The sequence below is a fragment of the Mustela lutreola genome, chromosome 2, assembly GCF_030435805.1.
Source record: "Mustela lutreola isolate mMusLut2 chromosome 2, mMusLut2.pri, whole genome shotgun sequence".
NCBI classification, from domain to species: domain Eukaryota; kingdom Metazoa; phylum Chordata; class Mammalia; order Carnivora; family Mustelidae; genus Mustela; species Mustela lutreola.
The window spans coordinates 16410432-16435359 of NC_081291.1; the positions used below are offsets into that span (position 1 = coordinate 16410432).

At 53.4% G+C, this 24928-nt stretch overlaps 1 protein-coding gene across 6 annotated transcripts in view; it reads right to left on the bottom strand.

The window, feature by feature from the left end:
* Window positions 1–6926: 6926 nt before the first annotated feature.
* Window positions 6927–24928, bottom strand: part of FYCO1 (FYVE and coiled-coil domain autophagy adaptor 1) — a 75389-nt gene continuing 57387 nt past the window's right edge. For 2 of the 6 annotated variants that reach the window (XM_059160688.1, XM_059160687.1), the window contains exons 16-18: window positions 22446–22656; window positions 16259–16368; window positions 10672–14378 (exon numbers count right to left, since the gene is read on the bottom strand). In XM_059160688.1, coding sequence (XP_059016671.1) covers window positions 14303–14378; window positions 16259–16368; window positions 22446–22656 — 397 coding nt within the window. In that variant the 3' untranslated portion in view covers window positions 10672–14302. Of the gene's footprint in view, window positions 10379–10671; window positions 14379–16258; window positions 16369–22445; window positions 22657–24928 lie in introns of those variants that run through there. The other 4 variants (XR_009350677.1, XR_009350678.1, XR_009350676.1 and 1 more) reach the window with 4 other exon arrangements.

Genomic DNA, 24928 nt, shown 5'->3' on the forward strand with positions numbered 1-24928 from the left:
TCTGGATTGCAGGTTTTGTTTTGTTTTTTGTTTTTGTTTTTTCTTTTCACTTTTTATGAATTCAAGCTAACGCAGGGCGTCTGGGTGACTCAGCCAGTTAAGTATCTGACTCTCGATTTCGGCTCAGGTCATGATCTCAGGGTGGTGAGATCAAAGCCCGCAGGGGGCTGGCTCCCTGCTTGGTGGGGCCGTCCACTTGGGATTCTCTCTCTCCCTCTCCCTCTGCTCCCCCCTCTCAAGTAAATAAATTCTTTAAAAAAATAAAAAATAATTAAAATTAATTAAAATATTAAAAATATTTAAAAAATAAAAAAATAATTCAAGTTAGTTAACATGTAGTGTATTATTAGTTTCAGGGCCAGAGTCCACTCATCACTTGCCTACAATGCTCAGAGCTCATCACAAGTGTCTCCTTAATGCCCGTCCCCCAGTTACCCTATCCCACCCCCACTTCTCTTTGGGTGCTTTTTTTTTTTTTAAGGTTTAATTAATTTATTTATTTGACAGAGAAAGAGAGGGAGAGTGTGTGAGCACAAGCAGGGTGAGCAGCAGACAAAGGGAGAAGCAGACTTCCAGAAGAGCAAGGAGCCCAACTCAGGGCTCCATCCCAGGACCCCAGGATCATGACCTGAGCCAAAGGCAGATGCTTAACTGACTGAGCCACCCAGGGGTCTCGGGGTACCTGGTTTTTAATCTCTTCTCTGGCCAAGCTTATTTCCCAGGTTTGTCCCAATCAGTCCAGTGGAATTTCCAAGGGGGACTATTCGAGGGGGACACAGAGAACTGGGTTTTGACACTTGGTCTCAAGGAGGCATCGCTGGGCTTCCAAGAGTGGCTTCCAAAGGGGGCACAGATGCCCTGGACTCTGCCACATCCTCCTTCTCCTCCCTGTCCAAGCAGTAGAGGGAGCACAAACCGGGCAGCAACGCGCAGGCTTTGCTAACCCGTCCTATGTATGGGCAGCTGGGGGTAAGTAAGTGTCTGTCTGGGACCAGCATAGCGACATGGGTCCTCCTGCAAAAACACCACTTACAGTGAAGGGGAGGGTGACATCCCCAAGGCCATTGTATGGACAGAGCCATTGCTTGGCTACCATTTCCAGGAGACCCCGGGGTGGCTTTTAAGGAAATCAGGAGAATAAGCAACAAGCACGGGACACACCTGAATAACATGGTGCCACAAGGTGGAAAGAACACGACTGGGGTTGGCATTTCCATTCAGTGCCCTTCTGATACTGCGCTTCTCTGACCACATGTCACGGGGGCCACGGGGGAGCTGAGGACGTGGGGAGGGGTGGAGAGGGAAGGGGCTGAGCCCTGATCGTGCCTCCTAGGTCTACACTCAGCCTGGAGTTATTTAAGACACATCAGAATGGGTATTTTTTATGAGTTGAGAGGTCGTGTGTTTTTGACCAATGCACGTTAGTTGGGAAAAACAAAACAGAACAAAAAAAACCCCAAAATGCTAGAGAACAAATACCCTGAGAACGACAAACCCTGGGTAGCCCCCAATTCACAATGGTCATGCCTGCTTCCAAGGGCTTCCTTTAGGACATGACTGTCCCTACTGGCCCAGACCTAACAGAGCTCCAATCTGGGATTAGACGGGCTGCCATTGAACCCCACAGTGAAGATTTTAAGTACTTTTTACGGCAAATTATCTTGGTTTTTGAATGATTACATAAACAGAACCATGTTACATTCAGACGAATCTAGGTTTTGGTAGCAGATTTATCCTAAGATAAAAACACTGGAAGAGCCAACACGGGGAAACCCATTAAGAACCATGACTCACCGGACATTTCCAGAAAATACGCCATGTGAGTACTTCTTGAAATAAAGATAAAAGAGGATTATCGTATCAAATTATGGTTGACGAGAACTTCATAAACGGAAAAAAAATTAAGAAACTGAATGAAAGATGGTGTGTTTTCATGATCAAAAAAGAAATCATCTTCTTTTTTTCCTACCAAAAAATTTCTAAAAACTAATTCTAAGTCCACCCGTCACCACAGGTACATTCCAGCGGGGTGGTTGTTTTGACACAGTCCCCTCGGATGACTGGAGATTCGTTCTGTTGGGGCTGTCTTTCAGGCCTGTGGAACATTCGTTTTTTCGGCAAACACTGGTGTGTATACTGTGAGCCGGACCCTCTCTCCTCACCGAGGCGATAAGAGATTCGCGATAGCCCATTCCCTCAAAATGCTAACCTTCTGGAAATATGGAAGAGCCGGGCACTGTGTGGGCTCAGACACAGAGGACAGCATGCAAAGCTCTGCCAGGTGCTGTCCCTTGGCTGAGACGCGTGAAGAGGCCTCATACAGCTGACGGACTGGTTTGTAGATCATTCTGGAGACAAGCTGTGCATGGTAGCCTCTCTGGGTGGCCTCTGAACGAGCATCTTTGTGTGTGTTCTAGACCCACTGCAGGGTCCAAACCGCCTCCCGCCACACATGATGCCTGGTGTAAGTTAGATACACTATGCTGCACAGGTAACCTTGTTAAAATTAAAAGTGGTCATCTCTCAAATGTGTAGTTTGTATGTCAGACCTTGGCTGCCAGAGAACTTTGAAGAAAAGAGAGCTTGACAACCTTGAGCAACATGCCCTTTAGGTCCTTAGGATAGTAATGGCGTCTTATTCTCTACGGGCAGCCTGACAGGAACAGGTGGTCAAGGAAGGGCCGGCTAGAGCGGGACTAGATACAGTGCCTTCCTGTGGCCTGGCGAGAGGCTCGGGTGGCCGCCTGTTGGCTCCCGTGGGACAGGCGTGTGCTTATAATGTCTTCCTTTTGGCCACAGCCATTGTTATAAATGGTTCTGCGCAAGGAAGCCACCAGCCCCGGAGAGCCGCTTGCGTTGCCCTGGTGGTCCTTCTCTGGAGGCCGTAACCACTCTAGCATAGTGTGGTGGTGATGGGCAGTGGGTCTACCATGGGCTTCAAGGCCCTGGGAAGGCTGTCAGGAAGCATGAAACCTTTGGACCCCGACTTCCTGCTCCAGTAAATGAAAAGCTGCTCCGTGTGTCCAGATGGCTCTTTGGCATTTGTAGTCTTTGAACGGTGGCTTGGCGTCCCAATCCTGACTTGGTCTCATACACTGAAGCTTCCCATGGGGCCAGGTCATGGGATGAGCAAAGCGTCCCCCTCCTCCCCCTACACCCCAGCTCTGGTGCACGAGGACCTTTATCACGTGCTGGGCTTCCTTCTACACTCCGGTCGAGGGGCTCTACACGATTTTGAAAAAAGGGAGACAAGATGGCCCCGGTCTTACACATTTTAGATGCTCGGAAGGAATCTCCTTCCTCCGCAACTCGTTTAGGGCGCATGATCCATGAATACCAGGCTGTAGAGTGTGGGTGTGGTCACATCCAAGCTCCCAGGGTGCTCCCGCCGGGCGGTCTCATTCTCTCCCACCCACCCTCCACACCCGGTTGCAGGTCAGGTCAGTGCCTGCGCCCTCCTGGGACTGGGAGTGTTTCTCTCATCCTTTCCATTTTCCTGTGCAGATGCCCCCTTCAATGTCTTCCTTTGGCTTTTTCTATTCTAAAAACCTACAGAAGACATGGAACTGTGTCTCTCCACTGGACTCTTCATGAGTTCCCTCCACGCTTGACATTCTTACTTGTCTCGATCCTGGGACCGCAGGCTAAGCGAGAAATCTCTGTGGGCAGATGGAGGCACACCGGCTAGATTTCCCCTTGAGAACGAGCTCCGAGATCGAGCGTCACCTGCTCCACCGGCAGAGCCAGCCAGGCGCCCCGGCAAGGCCCTTTTCTGATCTTATGTGGTCTCCACAGCATCCTTAGGAAGTAGCTACTCTTACATCTCCCACTTAACAGGCGGAGAAACTGAGGAGGGAGCGACTCCCTCCCTTGCCTGAAGCCATAGTTAGGAGGTCGTGGAGGCCGGAATGCATTCATGGTTTCCTGGTACTGGAATCTGACCTCTAGGTGCTCTGTTATGCTGTCTCCCCCACTGGAGGCCAGGCACTTCCGACCCAGGGGTTAGGTCACACGTTGGAATCCAGGCGTGGCTTTCTTTTTCTTTTCTTTTCTTTCTTTATTTATTTATTTATTTATTTATTTATTTATTTGATAGACAGAGAGAGATCACAAGTAGGCAGAGAGGCAGGCAGAGAGAGAGGGGGAAGCAGGCTCCCCGCCGAGCAGAGAGCCCGATGTGGGGCTCGATCCCAGGACCCTGAGATCATGACCTGAGCCGAAGGCAGAGGCTTAAACCACTAAGCCACCCAGGCGCCCCTCCAGGCGTGGCTTTCTTGCCGCAGAAACCCTGAGTCAGGAGTGCGGGATGACTGTGGCCCCGGGCAGGGGAGCAAGAGCCCTGCCCAGGCTTCCATTTTATCCTGGGCCCTCCACTCCTGGCTTCATGCGGTCACTCTTACTGTTGAGTTGTTGCCCCTCTGGGTGACTGTAGAGAAACATTAACAACGTTGTGATGACTCGAGCTCATAGGAACTGGGCATTTGGTTGGTCATTGCGGAAACTGAGACAGCCATGAGCTGATGTGAATTTGTTTTCAAATTTTAAAGATTCTATTTATTTATTTGTCCGAGAGCACAAGTGGCGGGAGAGGCAGGCAGAGGGAGAGGGAGAAGCAGGCTCCCTGCGGAGCAAGGAGCCCAATGCAGGACTTGATCCCAGGACGCTGGGATCATGACTGGAGCTGAAGGCAGATGCCTTCATGTAATAAAATAACTAAAACAGGGGTACCTGGGTGACTCATTTGGTTAAGCTACTGCCTTTGGCTCCGGTCAGGATCCTGGAGTCCTGGGATCGAGTCCCGCATCGGGCTCCCTGCTTGACAGGGAGTCTGCTTCTCCCGCTGACCTTTCTCCATATATGCTCCCTCTCATTCTCTCTCTCTCAAATAAATAAATAAAATATTAAAAAAATAAAATAATAATAAAAATAACTCTATGGTATAGAAGATCTACCTTGGCACCACTCCCCCCCACCAAAGCCTGGACAGATCCCCCATCCTCATTTCCAGGGGGAGCCACTGTGAAGTTTCCAGTGTCTCCTTCCAGAAACATGGACAACACCATCCCCTGTGTCGTCTTCCGGGGTGCGGGCATGCGCTCCTTCCAGCCACCGCCTGCGTGACATCATCTTCCTTGCTGTTGCTGTCATAGACGATGCATCTATGGGAAGTCCCATGCGTGGCATGGTGTACATAGTTTGGGGTGCCTGGAGGAGAAAGCAAGTGTTTTCCTGAGGTTGGTGGGACCGGGACGAAGGGAAGGTACAGGAAGGACAGATATCCAGGCTCCGAGGTGGTCTCTGTCCCCTGTGGTCCCCGCACCACCTTGCCATGCTCCCGCTGAGAGCAGTCTCTCTACCCATGCCTCAAATCTGGGCTGGCCTCACTGCTTGCTCTGGTCTCCAGCGTACGGTCGAAGGGACAGTTCTAAGAGACCGTGAGGCTGTGCATGTGCCTTGACTGTTCTGGAAACCTGCCCAGTCCTCACCTGAACCAGCCTGGCCATCCTGCTGGGGGTGGGGAAGACCATGAGGAGCATACCACGGTCCCCTGGCCAAGGCCACCGTAGACCAGCCGGCGTCCCCCTCGCCCCTCCTGCACTCACCCCCTCACAGATGCAAGAGGGAGCCCAGTCGCCACCCGACGATAGCCAGCCGACTGCCAGACAGGGAGAGCTCGGATGATGGGCTGCTGACCTTAGCTATTGGCACGCGTCAGTCCCCAAGAACGCCTGCGTCCACCTGCAGGTCTGGGAAGCTAAATAAGGGCTTCGGGTCTAGGCCACTGGTTTTGAGGTTGCTTGCTATGCGGAATCATCGTGAGAGTAAATAACCCATCCAGCCCTTTGTGTGGAGGGTGGCGCCCAGTGACGGTGTGAAGGTCAAGGACTGCCACAGCAAACCCTGCTTTAGGGAAGAGGTATTTTTTCTTTTTTTTTTTAAATCACTGGATAATCTGCATTCTGGTAAAATGAAATGGTTTTAGAGAAAACTGCTCCCACCGTCATCTCAGCACAGTGCAGCAGCTGTGACAAGCTCTATAAACGGTTCAGCCTTCCCAGCCACCACCCCCCTCCAGGTCTCGGGGTGACGTAGGGCCAGAGCTTGTGAGATTGACTGTATTTCCTACCGACGGTTACTAACAACCCAGGGCTATGATGAGCTGATTTGCTTCTTTTTTTTTTTTTTTCTTCACAAAGACCTGCCAGTTCCTTAACCTTTTTTTTTTTTTTTTTTTTTTTAAAGATTTTATTTATTTATCAGAGAGAGAGAAGGGGAGAGAGCAAGCACAGGCAGACAGAGAGGCAGGCAGAGACAGAGGGAGAAGCAGGCTCCCTGCCGAGCAAGGAGCCCAATGTGGGACTCGATCCCAGGACGCTGGGATCATGACCTGAGCCAAAGGCAGCTGCTTAACCCACTGAGCCACCCAGGCGTCCCTCCTTAATCTTTTTTATCCCCCTCTCATGTACTCCTTGGGCATCTGATAAAGCCGTCTGCCCCCTTCTCAGAATGTTGTAAAATGAATAAAATAAAACATATAGGATTACAAAGAAAATGTCAGTTGAGGTACAATTCTCTAAAAATTAGAACAGGTGTATGAGTAACATACATGCCTTTTTTAAAAATTAAAAAAAATTATTTTATTTTTAATTAAAAAAAATTTTTTTTAATTTAAATTTATTTGACAGACAGAGATCACAGGTAGACAGAGATCACAGGTAGGCAGAGAGGCAGGCAGAGAGAGAGGAAGAAGTAGGCTCCTGCCGAGCAGAGAGCCTGATGCGGGGCTCGATCCCAGGACCCTGGGATCATGACTCAAGCTGAAGGCAGAGGCTCTAAACCACTGAGCCACCCAGGCACCGCGTACATGCCTTTGATTATTAATGCATCACTTAGGCTCTATGAGCAGGTCTAATGACACCACCCTGTCAGAGTGGCGATGACATTTTGAGAGTCATCGCTCTCGTTAGGTAGGAAAATATCTGTCCATTTCACTGGTGACAAAATCACAGGTCTTGCTGACATATACTAGGGCGACATGGTCTTTGTATTCACGATGGAGGGAAGAGCTATATTTTAGTTCTAAGTTGGGGGACAGTGGGCATTCCCCCACCCCATCCACGTTCACGGGCCTTCTGAATTCTGGGGATGGGCCCGGTGAGGAGCCCAGGTTTGGCCTGATTTCCTCCAAAGTGCATCCATCAGTACCGAACTCCTATTTCTTCCTGTAATCCTTGCATTTTGGGCAGGAGGGGGACCACTTTGGATTTGGGGGAGGGAATGTTTTTCTGTTTAGAAATGATCTGCCGGTTAGCACTATGTCCTTGGAGACAGATGCCAGCCATGAGTGAAATCATGGTCACGAGAGCTCAGCACAGTTTTCTTTCACGTATTGGTGGAGAAGCAGCTTCTTCTCCAAGAACGAAATCTCCACCTCTGCCTCCCCCACTCCCCCCCACCCCCGCAGTGCTTGGCCCAGTGGGTGGAGGGAGAAGTCCTGGTTCCGTGATTTAAGGGTGCCTGGTGGAATCAAATCTGGGGACCGATCCAGGAGCTTGGTTTACCCCTTTCCTCAAGGTCTAACCAGAGCGGTGACACGGCAGCGACCCTCAAGGACCTGCTCAGTGACTTGTGAGGGAAGCAGCCTGATGAACCGGACTTGAGATGGGTGTGAACGTGTGATCTTCTCTCTGAGAACACCCCGCAGTTCTGGGGGGTGGGGGGCTTCCCAGCTTGTGGAGAATGGCCTTCTCTACAAAGACCTCTGGCCCCCCCACATGGACGCGTCTCTTACGCAGAGGCCTCATGGTGGTGGCGGGGGTGGGGGGGCGGGTGGTGGGGATAGCGGCGGCTGCCCTGCCTCAGGACCTCTCTGTGAGAACATGGGAAGTCCTGAGGCCAATCCCGAGCCAGAGGTACAGGCCCGACGACCTTTGCCATGTCTGCAGCCACCGCCTTCTGTGTTTGGTAAACCATCCAGCTTTTGCTTCCACTAAAATGCTGTTTCACTGGATGTCCTGGTTGGCTTTGGCCACATGGATGCTGCTGTTTTCCACATGGTGCCATTCCTCGGATGAGAAAGGGGACTTCTGCTAACCCAGACTCCTGCCCGGCCCTCCCTGAGGCCTCCGGGAAGGCCCCTCCCACGCATCCTTCTTTTCGCCCCGCCTCTTTGCTCTCTTAGCCTCTGCCCCCCGCACCCCTCCCTCACCCCTTCCTTCCTCCTGGGGGGGAAGACAGTGCCTGCCTCACTGACCTGGCCCATGGCCATTCCCGCCTCCCCGGGAAGGTTCCTTCTCTCCTCCAGGCTCACTCAAAGACCTCCTTGGCAGCAGAAAGCTGGGGACGCCCCCTTCCAACCCCCCCTCCCCCCGCGACCTGACATCACCTTCTCTTTGATGATTCTAGGGAGCCCCGGTCCCCAAACCAAACCTGGTCTGGCACTGAGGCCTTCCTTTCAGTGAGGACACTCACACGTGTCAGGTGGGTCGATGCCTGACTCCCTTTGCTTGTTTTTGAGCTAAGAGGACAGTCGATTCCAGGTTTCAGGTGGGGCAGCCGTGTCACAGCCAACCGCAGTCAGTCTGTGCCAGGATGTAGGAGAAAGTCACACCAGGCCCCCTTCTCCCCCCCGAAGCGTGTGAGGACAGGGGAGGGGCGGGGGAAGGACCTCAAAGGCCCGAGGTTGGCGATCGCACTCGTGCTCAGCTTCACCATCCTCCAGAAACCACCGGTGTGGGAAACGTAGAAGGCTGACCTTTCTGTCAACCCTAACCCACTTTGAATGGCTTTCATAATAGCTGTGCTCACCCCGTGGTTTCTGATGGCTTTGGCTTCAACTGCTCTCTCAAAAGAAAAGTCCATTTGCTCATCTTGGGTGACAGGTTTCACCCATCTCTTTGCTTTTCAGAGGTGTGTGGGTGGCAAGCTCCTCTCACCAGATTTTTCCCACGCATCTTCAAACCGAAAGGGCTGACCTGCTGAGAGTTTCCTTTTGGGTCCCCTGGGGAACCTCTACAGCCTTCAGCCCCGCTGGGCAGCACGGCCAGGAGGCGCAGGCGCGTCCCAGGGCCACGGAGCCTGCAGACACTGGGCTGGATTCTTGGCATTGAGTGTGGGTTCTGGAGAGCCTGGGGCAGACTTTGGTCATTTCTGGTCACTCCGTGGTTTGGCCACTGCAGTGGGGGCTGTGATACGGAGGCCCCCAGGTCCCAGCCCGCAGTGCAGCACACTCAGCCATGTGGGTCTCTGTTGGTTCCTGTTCCGGCCTCCAGCCTGCGTGGCCACCAGTCTCTGGCAGGACCGTTCTGCTACTAAGGAGCTCCCGTTGCTTTGTCCCGGGCCCTGGATAATCCAGTCTTCCATTACCTCAACTGGCTCACTAGACAGGAAGAGGCTCAACTTGAGGGCATCATTAGTACATGAACGGGGTACGGGGTGGGGGGAGGGGCAGGATCGAGAGACCTCTCCCCTGCATCTTCCCCGCACCTCCCCCTGCAGGCTTGCCCTTTGCCCTTCTCTGCCATGTGAGTTTTGGGAACTTCTGTGCCTGGCCGAATTGGCCAATGGGACGACTGACAGCCTTATAGCTGACCCAGCCTGGGGACCGACCAGTATCCTCGCTGAGCACTGTTGAGCGCATCTGTGTCTGGTGTGGCGCTCCATGCGGTGGGGGTGAGGGAAGAGAGGAGATGAAGAAGGAAACACGGTCCTTCCCTTCTTCCTGCCTGCCTGATTCAAGGAGAGGCCGCACAAGAATCTGGGCACAGGGAGACGGAGGGAGAAGGGAGATGCAGGAAAAGGGGCCTGGGGGGGCTCTGTGGGGCTCGAGGCACTCGAGCGAAGGAGTCCCTGTCATCCCCGGATGCGGGGTGTAGGGCGAGTGTGGATGGACCGTCTAGGCCGAGCTCAGGCTGACTGGTCCAGGAGTGACTGCGTCCTGCGCCTCTGGGTCTGTGTCTGGTCTCTGCTGACCCAGCCCGAGTAACTAAGTTGCAGTGGGAATGTGACTCCTTCCTCGGCTGGCTGCCCGGGCCCGGTGGTCTTGCTGAGCCTTGTACCACAGATCGACTGAGGGTGGTTTGAGGAAGTCCATGACCTTCCCCCTGACCTCACTGTTCTGGGAAGTCAGCAGTGTGCTCTTTGCTCACGGCGCTCTGTGAGCAGCCCAGGAGAGCCAGGCAGCTCAGGTGGCGGAGGGCAGTAGGTTGATAACAATACCTTGGTTCCAGTGGGTCTGAACACTGACCTCGGGGTAGACAGGGAAGGATCCAGATCCCGGGCCACATGGTCACCTCTGAGTATCTGCTGGCTTGAGCCCTTCCAAGTAGCCAGAGTACAAGCCAATACTCTGGCAGGGCAACTCAACTCCGAGTCTGGCCTAGGTAAAAAAAAAATTTTTAACAAAGAGATTCTATTTATTTGATAGAGGGTGGGGAGCAGGGAGGGAGAGAATGAGCAGGGGGTGAGGCAGGCAGAGGCAGAGGGAGAAGCAGGTTTCCCGCTCAGTGATGTGGGATTCGATCCCAGGACCCCAGGGTCATGACCTGAGCCGAAGGCAGACACTTAACGACTGAGCCCCCCCCCCCCCCCCCCCCCGCCCCGCCAGGCCTGAGTGACTCGATCAATGGGCCTTCTGTCCCGGTGGAATTAAAGACAAGGCTACTCCCAATGTCAGAGTGTTTGCTTTATTTAAATCCTGAGGTTAAAAATAAAACTGTTCCAAACGGTGCAGCAGATGCTTTTAGAAAGGAATATGTCTTGGGATACAAAAGTTTCTCACCCCCACTGCGCAGATGGGTGTTGGTATTTGATGTGCTTCTGGGTAATTCTTTGGCAGGTAAGAATGCAACAGGTCCCCAGACCCACTATCCCCTAAGGCCTTGAGAACTGAGGATTCATCAGTGAAAGCGGGATTCTGATTCGGAGGCCGCCCAAGGGAGGCGTGGATGTTGCTCAGCGGCGTCCCCCAGAGGCAGGAGCATCTCTGGAGAAGATTCACCATGAGGTTCTAACGAAGCCTGTTCATTGGCCATGTCTCCTGAAAGCTAAACTATTGTTTTAAAAAAGTGATTAGGAGGGAAAAGGCATGATTAATTCAGTCTTTCCTGTCTCCTAGGAAGAATCACAATGCAATGAAAAAAAAAAAAACAACCCTCCAGGTTTCCACTAAGAAATGTCTTTTGCTAAGTGTTTTGTAAACATGACTGACTGGCTCACTGGTCTCGGCAAGGCGACCCCTGGTTCTCTGAATCGCGGACGCGTCTCTGCTTTCCTTTCAACCCCGGAGCCAGGGGTAGGGATCTCACTTGTAGTTATGAAGGTGGACTTTAAAAAATGAAACTCCCCCCAAAACTTATAAATCAGCAGACATCTATCTAACCAGTATCCCGTAAAGCACTCTGAGACGTCACCCCCGCCCCCATCGGGATTTCCTTCCATTTGAGTCTAGAATGGCTTACCCACACAGAGAGGGGAGAACTGAAGACTTTCAGAAAAACCTTCCCCTTGATTTTTTTAGTTACGTTATGTGGCTTTTCCTTTTCTACTTTTCAAACCCTGGAGGGTTTTTTGGTTCTAGATTCCTTCTTGGTCTAGTTGACCTGGAGTACAGTGGGCTCCGGCCACGTTCTCAGGCAAGGTTGGTTAGTGGCCCCTGAGACAGAGGTGAACAAGACAGCGGGATCAGTGTTGTAAAGCGAGCAGCTGTTATTCAAAGAGCTGGGCCAGCGGGGGCTGCCAGAGTTTTGCTTTGTTGTTTTGTTTTGTGTTGTATAGTGATCTGGGGTCCCATTGATGATTTCTATTATAATTCCGTCTACTGGCTGGGGCTAATAGTTAATAGTTGACTAATAGTTAATAGTTAACTAAGAGTTAATAGTTGATCTTCATTGTCATCTGCATTTTTTTACATAAGTATCCCAACCCCAAAAAACCTCAGTGGAGCCGGGAAACTGTTTAAGATAAAAATAAAGCTATTCGTACAAATCACGCTAGTCGCATAATGCATAGTAAACCTGAGCTCGCATGGCAAAGTACCGAGGGGAAAAAAGAGTCGGTCCAGCACGAAAATAGGCTGCGGAGTCAGAACGTGACTGCTGGGGGAGCAGGCAGTCCTCTGAACGACTGTAGTCAACGTTCCAGGGGGTACACACCACGAGGGGCCCCTGCTCTTCGGGAGGAGTGGCTCTGGGCCGGCTTCGCAAGAGCCGAGTGGTTTTTAAGCTGTAGTTGGTCCCCTGCCGGGCTGAGTGACAGAGGTTCACCGGGGGGCTTGGATGGAATGTTCCAGGCCTTTCGCAGGAAACTCAGGAGCAGTTAGCTGCACAGGATGGTGAGGACACCATCAGCTGGCTGGTCTCCACGGCATCCTGGGAAAGCATTCAAAACAAGACCCCAGACTGCTCTGGGTTCTCTTCTACTAGTTTCCTTCTTGTGGTAAACCACGCATCCCGATTACCCTTCCTAGAGGAGAGGGTGGGCTCCAAGGCGGGATAACTTGCTCTGGAACAATCCTCAGGCCGTGTGGCACACCTGTGAGGACATGCATGAGGCCAGGGAGTCTCTGGGAGCCTGCCTTGCTGCTGAGCACAGTCAAGGCCTTGGCCACTGGGAGATGCAAGGACCCTGGTGGTTTTCTGCCAGAGGTGGCTGGTTGTGCTAAGGAAAGAGCGTGAGAGGTTTGGCTTCTCTCAGCGTTGATCTCTCCGGAAGGTTCTGTTCACGACCCCCTCCTCCGCTCTGCCTAAGCTGACTGCAAGTGGCCAAGCCCCCTATCTGAGGGGAAGCTCTGAGCCCATCATGGAGGTTACTTCCCCCCACCCCTGCCCCACGAGTCGCCTCTGCTGGGTGGTGGCTGCGGCATCTGTGCCTGACCCGGTCTGGGGGCCCTGACCTGTACTGGAGCTCTCAACATCAGCCTGACCAGGACTGTGGGGGACAGAATGAAGCTTCCATGTGGTAGGACCTGACTGGTCACCAGAGACCAGCTGGGGGATGGGCTCAGATCCCAAGACACCCTGCCCGGCGCGCTCCCTCATCCCTGGCTGAAGTGGGCCCCGTCATCTGATGGCCTGCTCACCTGTGAAGCGTCCGAGCCTTCAGGCTCCGGCCCCAAGAGGCCATGGAGGGTGAGCTCCCTGCGGCGGGAGGAGAGAAGGGCCACAGACAACAGGAAGTGGGCAAACGGGGTGCTGGGGAAGACGGGTGGGGAGTGGGGACCAAGCAGTGAACTCCAAGCAGATCCATGATTTATGCCTGTTGTACTCGAGTTACCGAAGACTTCTGCTGAGAAGGCCCGGATGTCTGGAAGTGGTTCTTACCCTGATTAGGATCATTAGTAAACATGTCTGCGGACGAGGCAGCAGCTCTTATATGACAAACAGAGACAGCCCAGGAGCTCAGTAGCGAGTCCTAAGGGCCACACTCAGGGCTGCTTTGTGGTCGCGGTGTCGCCTGTCTGCGCAGACAGTCGCTGCAGGACGTGTCCTCTGTGTGGTGGCTTCGGTTTCCCCAAGCATCTTTGGTTCTGATTTCTAGGCCGATGTTTTCAACTACTGAGGGGCCTGCCTGAGAGAAGGGCTTTGTGTGAGGACAGGACATCCCAGACAGAAGGGCCGGGAAGAAAGTGCACCTAGAGGCCCCTCCGGAGTTGCTGTGCTTTGGAGTAACCCTAAATTTAGTGTGGCAGGAGGGGACAGAGCCTGACGGAAGAGGCTGGTGGGGGCTTTGGGAGAGCCCCTCCCCCCACCTCAGGCGCCCTGACTCTCCTGACGGCCCTGTGGCCTCCTCTGCGGGGGAAGAGGGCCTTGCAGCCTGAGGACTCCCAGGGTCTGGCCAGGACATCCCGGCTCGTGGTCACCCAGGGTCCCTGAGCCCCCGCTGGGCAGAGTGCGCGGCATTTCTCTCCACGGGCAGAAGCTGGGATCACTGACGCCGGCCTGTGCAATTCTCCATGGGAGGCCGGGAAACCAGCATGGCTCCGGGAGAGGCTGAAGGTTCCTGAGTGTTTAAACCTTTGGCAGAGTGTCCCTTTGGGTGTGAGGACAGTTGGGAAACGTTGCTTGAGCCCTTAAAAGCCATGGGGGCTAAGAGTGATGGTGCACAGTGCCGAGTACACGCGCTCCAGACGGCGTAGTGCTGAGGGGCGGCCGGAGGCCTGTCTCCCAGAGTCACACATGGGTCACATACGGAGCCGATGCTTTTTTTTTTTTTTTTTTTAGTGCTTTATGTGACAGGTGAGCAAGAGTAGTGTTTCCTGTGGATAAAGTGAAACTATCAGAATCTAGAATCCAGGTGCTTGAGGCTACAGGAAGTCACTTCCATCGTAGATCACAGGCCTGTCAACCGTCAAGTGATAAAACACTTTCTTGGAGACAAACCTGAGGAAACAGAAGTGGAAAAGGAGGGTGTCACTGGGAGTGCCGAAAGCCGGGGGGCGGCGGTGGCTTCTGGGGCCTGGCTGGGCGTGTGTGGGGGCTGAGTGCCTGTGGGCTGGTCGGGGAGCCTTTTGGGGGAGCAGAGGCCTGGGCCCCTCGCCCCATCTCCTGTCTGTCCAGCAGAGCTCTCCCCAGGCCTAGCCTAGGTCTGGGGAACCTTCCCTGGGGTTTGGTACACAAACACACGAACACCTACTCTGAAGCTGTGGGGGGACCTGGGGACTGCAGGGGAGCGGTGCAGGGAGTGGACTCTGTCACGAGGTTTCTGGAGGAGGCAAGTATGGATCTCAGCCCCGCTGGGCACCAAAATCCATCTTGCCATCCATGGTTTAGAAATCTCCAGCACGGAGAAAGGTCGGGGTGGGTCACAGCACCATGGCTGCTTCTGGTGGGAACCAGGAGCCTGCCTGGGGCATGGGATGGCGTTCTGCCCTGAATGCGCCTCCCCTCGGCCTCTCCGACAGCCCGCCGGGAATCTCGGTGATGTGGTGACAGTGCTCACTGCCTTTGCAGAGACAGGGCTCTGGGGCCTTTGGAGCTCTGAGGGCAGCTCTCTGGATACCCTGGGCCTGTGCCCCACGAGTCCAGCAAATTCAAGGTATGTTTGTGCTCATGGGGATGTGCAGGGGAGGAGCGGGAGAGGGGGAAAGTGGGAAGCGCCTTCTCTCAGCCCCTCCTTTGGCAGATGGCCTTGGCCATAATCCCTAGGTGTTCAAGGCCGGGCGGTGCTGAGGGGGGTGGCACAGCTTTCCCCTAGAGTACCCCGGCCAGTTACTCTGCCTAAAGCCAAGTGCCCCATGTGGGGGGATGTGGGCACTAGCTCAGGGCCCCACACAGGGAGGGATGTGGCTGGGTGCTGGTCAGGCAGGGCTCCTAAAATAGGCGGCCCCGACAAAGGGCTTATGCTGAAGCCAGAAGACTTGGGTGGGTCTTTACCCAAGGGATGGGTCCCTGCAACCTTAACCGCCCCGTCTCATGTCTCCATGGAGTGGGGGCCCAGGCTCCCGGCGGATCTCAACCAACGGGCTCCTCTCCCCAGCTTCCTTCCTCGGCGTCCCCTCCAGCCTGTCTGTCTTCATTCCCAACTTCCTGCCCCCCAGGCCTTCACTCCTGGACCTGGATCTGGGGCTTCGATGCAGCACTTCCCCAAGACCGTGCACCATGCTCCCGCTGCCACGACAAGAAGGCCTAGGGCCTCCCCCACACGGCTCTAGTCCTGGCCTTCATTTCTTGCTTGTTTGCCCACTCACCCACGCACCCATCCGCTCACCTACCCTTCCTTCCCCTTCCCTACCCTACCCTACCCTACCCTACCCTAGCCTTCTCTTCCTTCTTTCCTTCCACGTTTCTACGGAGCCCCTCCTTTGGGCTGGGCAGTCAGAGCCCAGACATCCGAGAGAGGCAGGAGGGCATAGTGGTTAAATCCAGAGGCTGGAGGCAGGCCCTCTGGGTTCCAACCTGGCTCTACCACCATCAGCTGTGTGACCTGGGAGGTGTTAGCCCCTGGTCCTCAGTCCCTTGGCGGCACCATGAAGGGAACAGTAGTTCCTATCACCTGGATGTGCCGTGGGGCTTAAGTGAGTTAGTAAGAGTGGAGGGTCGGGGACTCACGTGACATGTGCTAAGACTCTGTAAGTACTAGCCTGTGTCTCAATAAATCGGTAGCAGACACTAGACCACCACAGTATAGGGCTCTAAAAAAAGAGAAGCTATTAATAATAAATTACTGATAATTAAATAGTCTCTTCTAAACGTCCACCCCAGCTCTCGCAGCCAGGTGGCAGGTGAACTCTTCCGGATGCTTACGAGTGAGATGGCCCTACCTGGAAAAGGTGTTGTCGAAGATGAGCATGTAGATGCCTGGCGTGCGGACCTTGAGCTGGCCCTGGATGTTCTCCTTGTGGGAGCTGCACCGGGTCGTGGGGATAAGGACCTGGGAGGGAGAGCACATCAGAACAAGTGTCACAGAAGCTGAGAAGGCCTGTGAGTCCTCTGGGCAGACCCTTTATTTTGGGGACAGAACTAGGCTCAGGGAGGGTCGAGTTCCTGTCTGACATCGCAGCTGAGCAAGGTTGGGGCGGGGATCAGTCCCAGGACTGGGGTTGGGGATATGCCTGGATCAGTCCTAGGAATAGGAGGTACATCTGGGATCAGTCCCAGGAGTGGGGGGGTATGCTGGGATCAGCCCAGGAGTAGGAGTGGTACCTCGGATCAGCCCCAAGACGGGGGGGATCTTCTACATTCCCTGCATTTGCTGATGACCTGGGGTAAGGGAGGAGGCTGTGGGCCTCACTCAGAATCATGAACCCCTCAGCGCCCCAAGAGGAGTGGTCCCCAGCCTCCTCTGACCACAGCCCATGCCAGAATGTTCCACCACCTGGAGGAGCAGGCCTTTTTTGGCTTCAGGAAGCCGGGGTGTATTTGAGGTGAAATCTATCTGTCTGGCTCCTGCTGGGCCTTGTGCTGCCCGGGGTAAGGGGTGTTTCACAGGACAGGCAGAACCCCTGCCCACTCCCGTCTCTTCACAAGCGTTTTGTGAAGCCACTGAGCCCTGCCCGCTCTGGCCTAAACAGACCCGGCCCCACCTGTGGCTTCTCACTTGGCCCCAGCAGGCTGCCTCTCCTGCCGCCCCCCTGCAGGTCCATGGGCCCCACGGCCCTCTCATCTTTCCAGGCATCAGCCTCAGCCTCCTATTTACCCTCTGCCTTCCCCAGGAATGAGAGATTAGTTCCAGGAAATAGCTGTTTTCTCAGGACATGTTCTAAGGACCTCACTGTTGGGAGGCAAAGCCGAGCGCAGGGTGAGTGATGGACGGGGCCGGGTGTGTGTGTGTGTGTGTGTGTGTGTGTGTGTCTGTGTGAGTGTGGGGGGGGTCTGTCCTCTGGATGGCCAGTCTTTCTCACGAGGGTAACGTCTGCTACCTGCTGACCAGCTAAGACACTGTATAAAACTAAAGGTATGGCCGGGTGCCTGGCTGACAGGAAATGAGGAAATGGGAAATAAGACAGAGCCAACTGAAACTCAGAAACATTTTAGAAGTGATCAATACCCCAGTGGGTCTGGTCTCAGAAAGCATCCTTCAGCCGCCCACGTAGGCTGACTACACGTGAGAGGTCACACAGACAGAGGCTTTGCAGACCACGGCTAACACCGAGCAACTTGGGAGCTCCTTGCGTAGTGTGCTGCCCCAAAAGTGAGCATTTTAATTCTTTACAAAATTAAGTGCTGCCCCCTCCTCAGAAACACAGCTTTGTGAAATTCCATTACCTATTCCCTTTAAACATTTTTTTACCCTGAACAAAATGACTGAATCCAAAATGCTACTAACGATGTGATGGCTTTTTCAACTTACGCTTGAATACAGAGGCACGTTTCTGGAAACCCTACACGTTGGCCACAGGGTTCCTAACGTGAAGTTAAGTTTCCACAAAAGGTTCTGACCTCAAAGATCTTGTGGTTTAACAGAGAGAGCAGACGAAAAAAACGTTCAGTTCTAACAGTGAGCGTGTTGTGGGGGCAGAACTCGGAGGGGAGCCCACCCCAGCCCTGGGGGAGGAGGGGAGAGAGGCGCAGGAATCCTGGAGGAAGGGATGTTCAGCTTGGATGAGGTGGGTAGTTCGAGAGAGGCCTGGCTGTCCTAGGCAAAGGGAAAAACATCTTCAGAGACATTGGAGAAGACCTAAGATTTACTCTCCCAAGAGATAACCAAAAAGAGACAGAATGTACAAGACACTGGACATCAGGCAACAGAGGACAGTGATCTCTGAGGGAACAGGTGGGCCCCACACCTGCCTCGGCTCACCACTTTCCGATGAGAAGGGAGCAACCACCAGAGGGGACAAACAGAAAACAAACAGTAAGATGGCAGACTCAACCCTAACCAATCAATAAGCATATTAAATATAAACAGTCTATAATCCCAAGTAAAAGGCAAAGGCGATCAGGCTGACCCAACCCTCATCATGCCCATAAGCAGAGACAATTTAAATATAAAGACACAATAGGTTAAAAGTAAAAGCATGTTAAAAAGATACACTGTGGTAGCACTAATCCAAAGAAAGCTGGATTGACTACTATCAGACAAAATAGATTTTATATCAAGGGATGTGGCCAGGGGTAACTTCATGACAAAGGTGTGCATGCATCAGGAAGATGGACCAACCCTTCACACTGATGCCCCTAATGAAAGCTTCAAAAACATGAAGCCAAGAGAGGTAGGATTCCAAGGAGAAATAGATAAATTTACAATGACCAGTTGTATATTTCAATGCCCCTAAATAATTGATGGAATGACAGACAGGAACTCAGTAAGAAGATGGAAGCTTCGGAGAACAGTATAGTATCAACTAATTCAGCCCAAGTGGCATTTATGGAACATGCCACCTGACTGTGGCAGGACACACCTGCTTTTCGAGTGTGCTGGGAACACCCAGTAGGCCATCTTCTAGGCCACCAAAAAAAAACAAAAAACAAAAAAACCCCAACCAAACAAAAAAAAAACAAACCACAAACCCACCTCATAGTTAAAAGGATTCAAGTTCTATGGCCTGTTTTCTGAAGACAATGGAGTTAAATTAGAAATAAACACATCTCTGGACCAAAAATATGTGTAAACTAAAGAACACACTCTTTTTTTTTTTTTTTTTTTTTTTTAAAGATTTTATTTATTTATTTGACAGAGAGAGATCACAAGTAGGCAGAGAGGCAGGCAGAGAGAGAGAGAGGAGGAAGCAGGCTCCCTGCTGAGCAGAGAGCCCGATGCGGGACTCGATCCCAGGACCCTGAGATCATGACCTGAGCCGAAGGCAGCGGCTTAACCCACTGAGCCTCCCAGGCGCCCTAAAGAACACACTCTTAAATAACACATGGGTCAAAGAGAGAGCAACACATCAAAAGGGAGATCCCACAGGCACAGGAGAGAGCATAAGCAGTGTGTTCCCGATACCACAGGACATTTGCACTGGCTGGGAGCTGGTGGTGGTGAGGGAGTTGGAAGGGCCAGTGACAAGCCTGGAGGGGAAAAAGATACCTGAGGATGCACTCTGGGTGGGATCTGGGGCTAGCCCCTTCTATGCTTGGTCTCATTACATTCTACTGATGTTCTGTTGTATTCTAATTCCACCTGGGGCTGAGAATTCTGGGAGGTTGCAAGGTTGGGTCTGCTTCCTGGGTCTGTAACCTAACAATGCTGAGCCTGGGCACTTCGGCAAGCACAGGTGGGGAGGAGCTGCTGGACAGGAAGTCTTGCTGTTTACACAGGGGCATCTGGGCACCCCAGCCCTCAACCTTGGCATTTACTACCTTGACTGTAAAGCAACAACCGAGAGCTCGTTAGGCAGGTCGCCTGAAGAGGGTATGTCTACAACAATGTGTTTCATTTCTTTAGAACATTCTAGACCATAAACTTTTCATTCATCTCAGTTCTGGTATTCTCACCATGGTCAAAATCTATGAGGTCATCTCTGGTGCCAAAGCTCACGCAGCCTAGGTGGTGGGGAGAAGATGGGGGGGGGGGGTGTGTGTCTGGAATAAACCTGAGGCAGGTCCCCGCTGGTTGAGCTCTGGGAGTACCTCCCACCAGCCTCCGGGGCCTCCACGGCCGAGCCCTCATTCATGCCACGGGTCTGCAAGACAGCCCAAGCTGCTTTTATGGATACTTGGATGGGCTCCTGTGGGCCGGGGCTCTGGTGCAAAGCGAGGTTTCTATGCTGGACTGAAGAAGTGAGTCACAAAAGGCTACACAGACAAAGAGGGGGGTGGTTGCTGGGCGTTGGGGGCTGCAGAGTGACTGCTCGTGGGGATAGTTTCTTTGGGGGGGGGTGATGAAAATAATCTAAAATTAGAGTGGCGACAGTTACACAACGCTGTGAATACACCGTATGGCTTAAATGGGTCGATTATTTGGTATATAAATTCTATCTTTAAAAAGCTCTCTAAAAAAACCACAAAGTTAAGGTTCTTACTCCCGGTCCTGGTTCCTCCTCTGACTCTCTGTGGCCGCAGATGGGCTGTTGAGTTTCTCCAGCCAAACATGGGTCCTCTGCCCAGAGAGAGGGCAGGGCCTGGGTCCTGTTCCCCACTCACTCCCCAGGCTTCAGGACAGGGTTGGCACACGCGTACCCTCAACTCCCGGATGGAACATCTCTTTAGTCAAGGGTCTTCCCAAATTCCCAGCTTCTAATCTCAGTGCCGAGGCACGACCTTGACCGAGGAAGCATTCTGGAGAGGAGGTGGCTCTGGGGGGCTGGGCAGTGTCTGCTGGGCGCTGTTGGGGACGGGCTGACCTCATCCGTGCGGCTCCCTCTACGCTCCTGGTTTGGCCCAAGGCCTCCTCCCCTGATGGCTGTTCCCCGGGTGCCTGGCCACCCTCAGCTCGACACTATCTGGAACCGTGGTCGTCTGTTCACTGGGGGCGAGGGGAGGGCTCTTTCTTCAAGAGCAGAGCCACGTTGTCCCTTCTCTTCCTAGCTCTGACAGGTGCCAACAGAGCCCAGGGTTGAGCAGAACTTGGCAGGTGACTCTGAGCAGAAGGCAAAACCCCTGTGTCTACACCTCCACAATCACACCCTTGAGCGCTGTCACTTTCTCTGCACGTAAGCCTGTAAGACCCAGGCTGGTCAGGGGATCCTGGCGGAGTCCCCCAGACAGAGGCTGAGGATGTGGCTCTGGGAGCAGGTTCCTAGGCTGATGTCTACCCAAGGCTCCTCAGGCACGAGAAACAGCCACCCCATGGCTGGCTGAAGGCCGACGGCACCTGACCACCAGGCTCGCTTGCCCTGTCTATGGGTGCCTTCTGCCCCCTGGCGGCCACTCTGAGAAACACACTGGCTATCCAGACTCCCAGAGGCCATCTGAAGGCTGAAGAGCAAGGCTCCTCCTCCAGGTCTCTGAGGCCCAAATCCTGGTAGGAACCACACGGATCTCCCAGGGCCATGAGTGACTGAGCAAGGGGAGAGGCCCAGGGCTCAGCCACATGTGGGCAGGTGGCATGACAAAGGCCCCCGGCCGAGCCCCCTGCAGCCGGCGGCCCACACGCCAGAGGGAATCAGGGCTAGCCTCACGCACACTGCATGGGAGTTTCCTTCCACGTGACTTCAAGTTGTTCTCCCCCACTTTGCTTCTTGCCACTGCTGGAACATGGACATTTCTACACGGTACAGCAGCCTGATGTCCACCCTAAGCTCCTGGCTGGCCTCACCAGTCCTTCCACCAACACTGGTTCAAATGGGACTCGAGTTTCCACCCAAACGAGCTCTGCTTCCCCTCGTACTGAATCAGCCACCTGCCAAGTCCTGCTCGCCCTTCTGTTCTGGGCTCTGGACCCCACCCCATCCTTTCTGCTCTGGCTCCCAATCCCTCGAGCTAAGCCCATGACTTTCAACCTTGGCTGCTCACCAGACTCACCCAGGTCCCTCTAGGTGTGGAGTGGTGTGGCTGTGGCCTTGGGAGTGGGTGTTTCTAACATGTAGCCAAGACTGGGACCTGCAGTGCAGGCCATCGTCAGCATCTCATGTTTAGACTGTCTTAGGACTTTATGGACTGGGATCTGCCACCACGACTTCGAGCCCCACCGCCCCAGTGCACAATGGCCAGGTGTCTCTGAGGTGAGATGCCAAACACCCCAAGTTCACGACACCCTTCACGGTGACCTGTTCTTGCTCTGCATGGCTCTGTGAACAAAATGACCCTGAGACTCGGTTGATCTATATCCTCTGGTGATCTGTCCCCAAGTCAGACAGAAGCTGTCTGACAGAGGAGCAACCTTCAGAGACCTGAGGACAGCACTGTCCATCGTCTAGACCTTTCCCTCCTCAAGCTGGCTAAGGTCAGGTGCTTTGCCTGCCCCATGGGATACAGCCCAGAGGGCTTGTCCCCCTGCTTTCTCCACGTGTCCTTCTCATGGCTGTAGCCCAAACAGTCCAGGTGAGGCCTGCCCAGCAGAAGGCAGGATTGGCTGCGACCCTACACTTGGAAAGGTCAGCCCAAGCCCCCTGTGGGGAGCCGGCTTACCTTACACTGATCCAGTGGTGTGTCCTCTGCCTCCTGGAAGACCACACTGAAGGAGATGCTCTTGGGGTCGGAGGAGAAGACCCAACTGATGGTGAGGCCTGCCTCGGCCACGGTGATGGGGATGACACTGTAGGTACTGGACCGCACGAACAGCTCCCTGTTGCTCTCCCCAAAGTTGGCGATCTCGTCCACCGTGAGAGGTAGTTTTATCCTAAAATCCAAATGCAGAGAGGGCCCTGATCAAACGGGCAATGTGCCCGAGCCCGCTGGGAAGTTCACCTGTGGCTCAGAGGTGGGAGGGGAACATTGTTCGATGTGTTTGATTATGGGAGAAGCCGGGATGTGTAGCTCCCATCCACGGAGAGCGCTGACCAGGTGCTGGGCATGGTATCCGGCACTGGGGACACAGAAGTCAAACATGGGGATGACCATCCTTGCCTGCGTGGGGCTGGCATGTCCCCAAAGGCGGCCGGAGGTGAAGGCCGGCCTGAGGTGCTCTGTGCCCCCACGCATGGGAAGCGGCTAGAGGCCTTAGCTTTCAAGAGCCCTCCCGAAGCTTCCAGCTGCCCAGCTGGCCGTCTCCTCTCTCCAGGTTCAGGCTGCCCTCTATGTTAACTGACACGGGCAGGAAGCACACCCATCACTAGAAACTTCCTGCCCTCTCGGCCATCCCTCTTTTCGATGGAAATCTGTGCCTGCGGGAAGTTTCCAAGGGTCACCCTGGCTTTTCTTAAATGGGTTCCAGTACCTGCTCTGCTTCCTGTCTGCTGTGGGGCTCACCTCCTCGTAAGCCTGAGGTTCCTCCTCTGCCCGTCTGCTGCTGGGTGTGAGGAAGGCCTCAGAGGATGCTCTGGGAGTGAGTGAACTGGCTGTCCCCCTGTAGCTGCCTGTTCTTGACTGAGCGGCGCCCCCTCCTGGACAGTGCACGCTAGCGCGGCCTTGGGTGGTGGTGTGGCTTTGGGCTAGTCCCACCTCCTTAGCTCTGAACCGGGAAGGTGGTGGCCGGGGCCTGCCAGGCCCTCTGCTTGCAGGCTTCATGTACCAGCTCCACGGCTGCGTCAAAAAGCTCGATGCTCCCATCTCACACGAGGAAGCCAAGATCCAAACGGATTAAGAAACTTGTTTCGGGCCCACCCAGGTCGGATCTGAAGCCACTACCTGTCCCCTACACCAAACTGCCTTTTGCGGCCAAAATCTACTGTCTCCCTTCGTGTAGCAGTGGAAACTAAAGCTCAGAGAGGTTACAAAACTCGCCCAAGACTGCACAGCAAGTAAGTCATGGGGCTGAGAGTTCCGTCTGCCTTTGAAGCTGTGGAGATGGGTGGAAATATTCCCCGGGACTATGCTAATGGAAGAGAAGCCAAGGATGAAAACACCCAGAACGCTCTACAGAGCAGCCCTGACAAAAATCATTCCACTTTCGTGAAAATTTAGTTCGATGTCACGTTTTCCCATGGGTTCACCGAAGCCTCATTTCTGATTATGGTGCAAAAAGCCCTGCCCAGTGTTCACGATTCTCAAGAATCTCAGAGTAGGCAGAAGGGCCCATTTTGGAAAAGAGGTCTTTCTTGTAAGATGGAAATCTTACTGCAAGGCCACGTGAGCCGTCATCCTGACAGAAGTCTCCAATGATGCTGGGCCATTTTATAATTTCATGTTCCAGAATTTTCCCTTTGCACTCAGTCCCTTGGATTGTGCTTCTAGTCTTTTCTTTTTCTTCCTTCCTTTTTTTTTTTTTTTTTTTTTTTAACCTTTCTAGACCTGATCTGTTCACTGGGAGGACGATACTCAGTCTCCCCAGAGGAGAGGCTAATAAAAATAAATCAAGGGTTTGCCATCTCTGCTCAAATATAATCTTTTTTTTTTGAGAGACAGAGAACACGAGTGCAGCAGGGGATGGGGTGGGGAAGGAAGCGGGAGGAGAGAAAGAGGGAGAGGGAATATTAAGCAGGCTCCTTGCCCAGCTTGAAGCCCAACATGGGGCTCCAGCTCACTACCTTGAGATCATGACCTGAGCTAAAACCAAGAGTCAGATATTGAACCAACTGAGCCACCCAGGCACGCCTCAAATATAATCTTAAATAAAAGGAGCCCACTGTCTACAGAACTCACATCAAAAATGTAAATTCTACTGGTTTCCCTGCTTTGCCCTGTCCCTCCATAGTCATTCTCCACATGGCAACCGGAATGATCTTTTTTCAAATGTAAATTACATTAAGTCATCGTTCTGTTCCAAACCTCATTTTTGGGCTCCCCCTTCTCTCAGATTAAAAGCCGAAGTCCTCACAATGGTCAACAAGGCCTGATGTGACAGGCGCCCCCTTCCCTCTCTGACTCAGTTTCTCTCGTTCTCTCTGCTTCAGCTGCGCTGGCCATTTCCCTGTTCCTTGAACATGGCAGATACCATTCTGCCCCAAGGCCTTTGTACCAACTGTTCCCTCTGCCTGAATGCTGTTCCCTCCCTACGGTCTTACCTCCTTAGT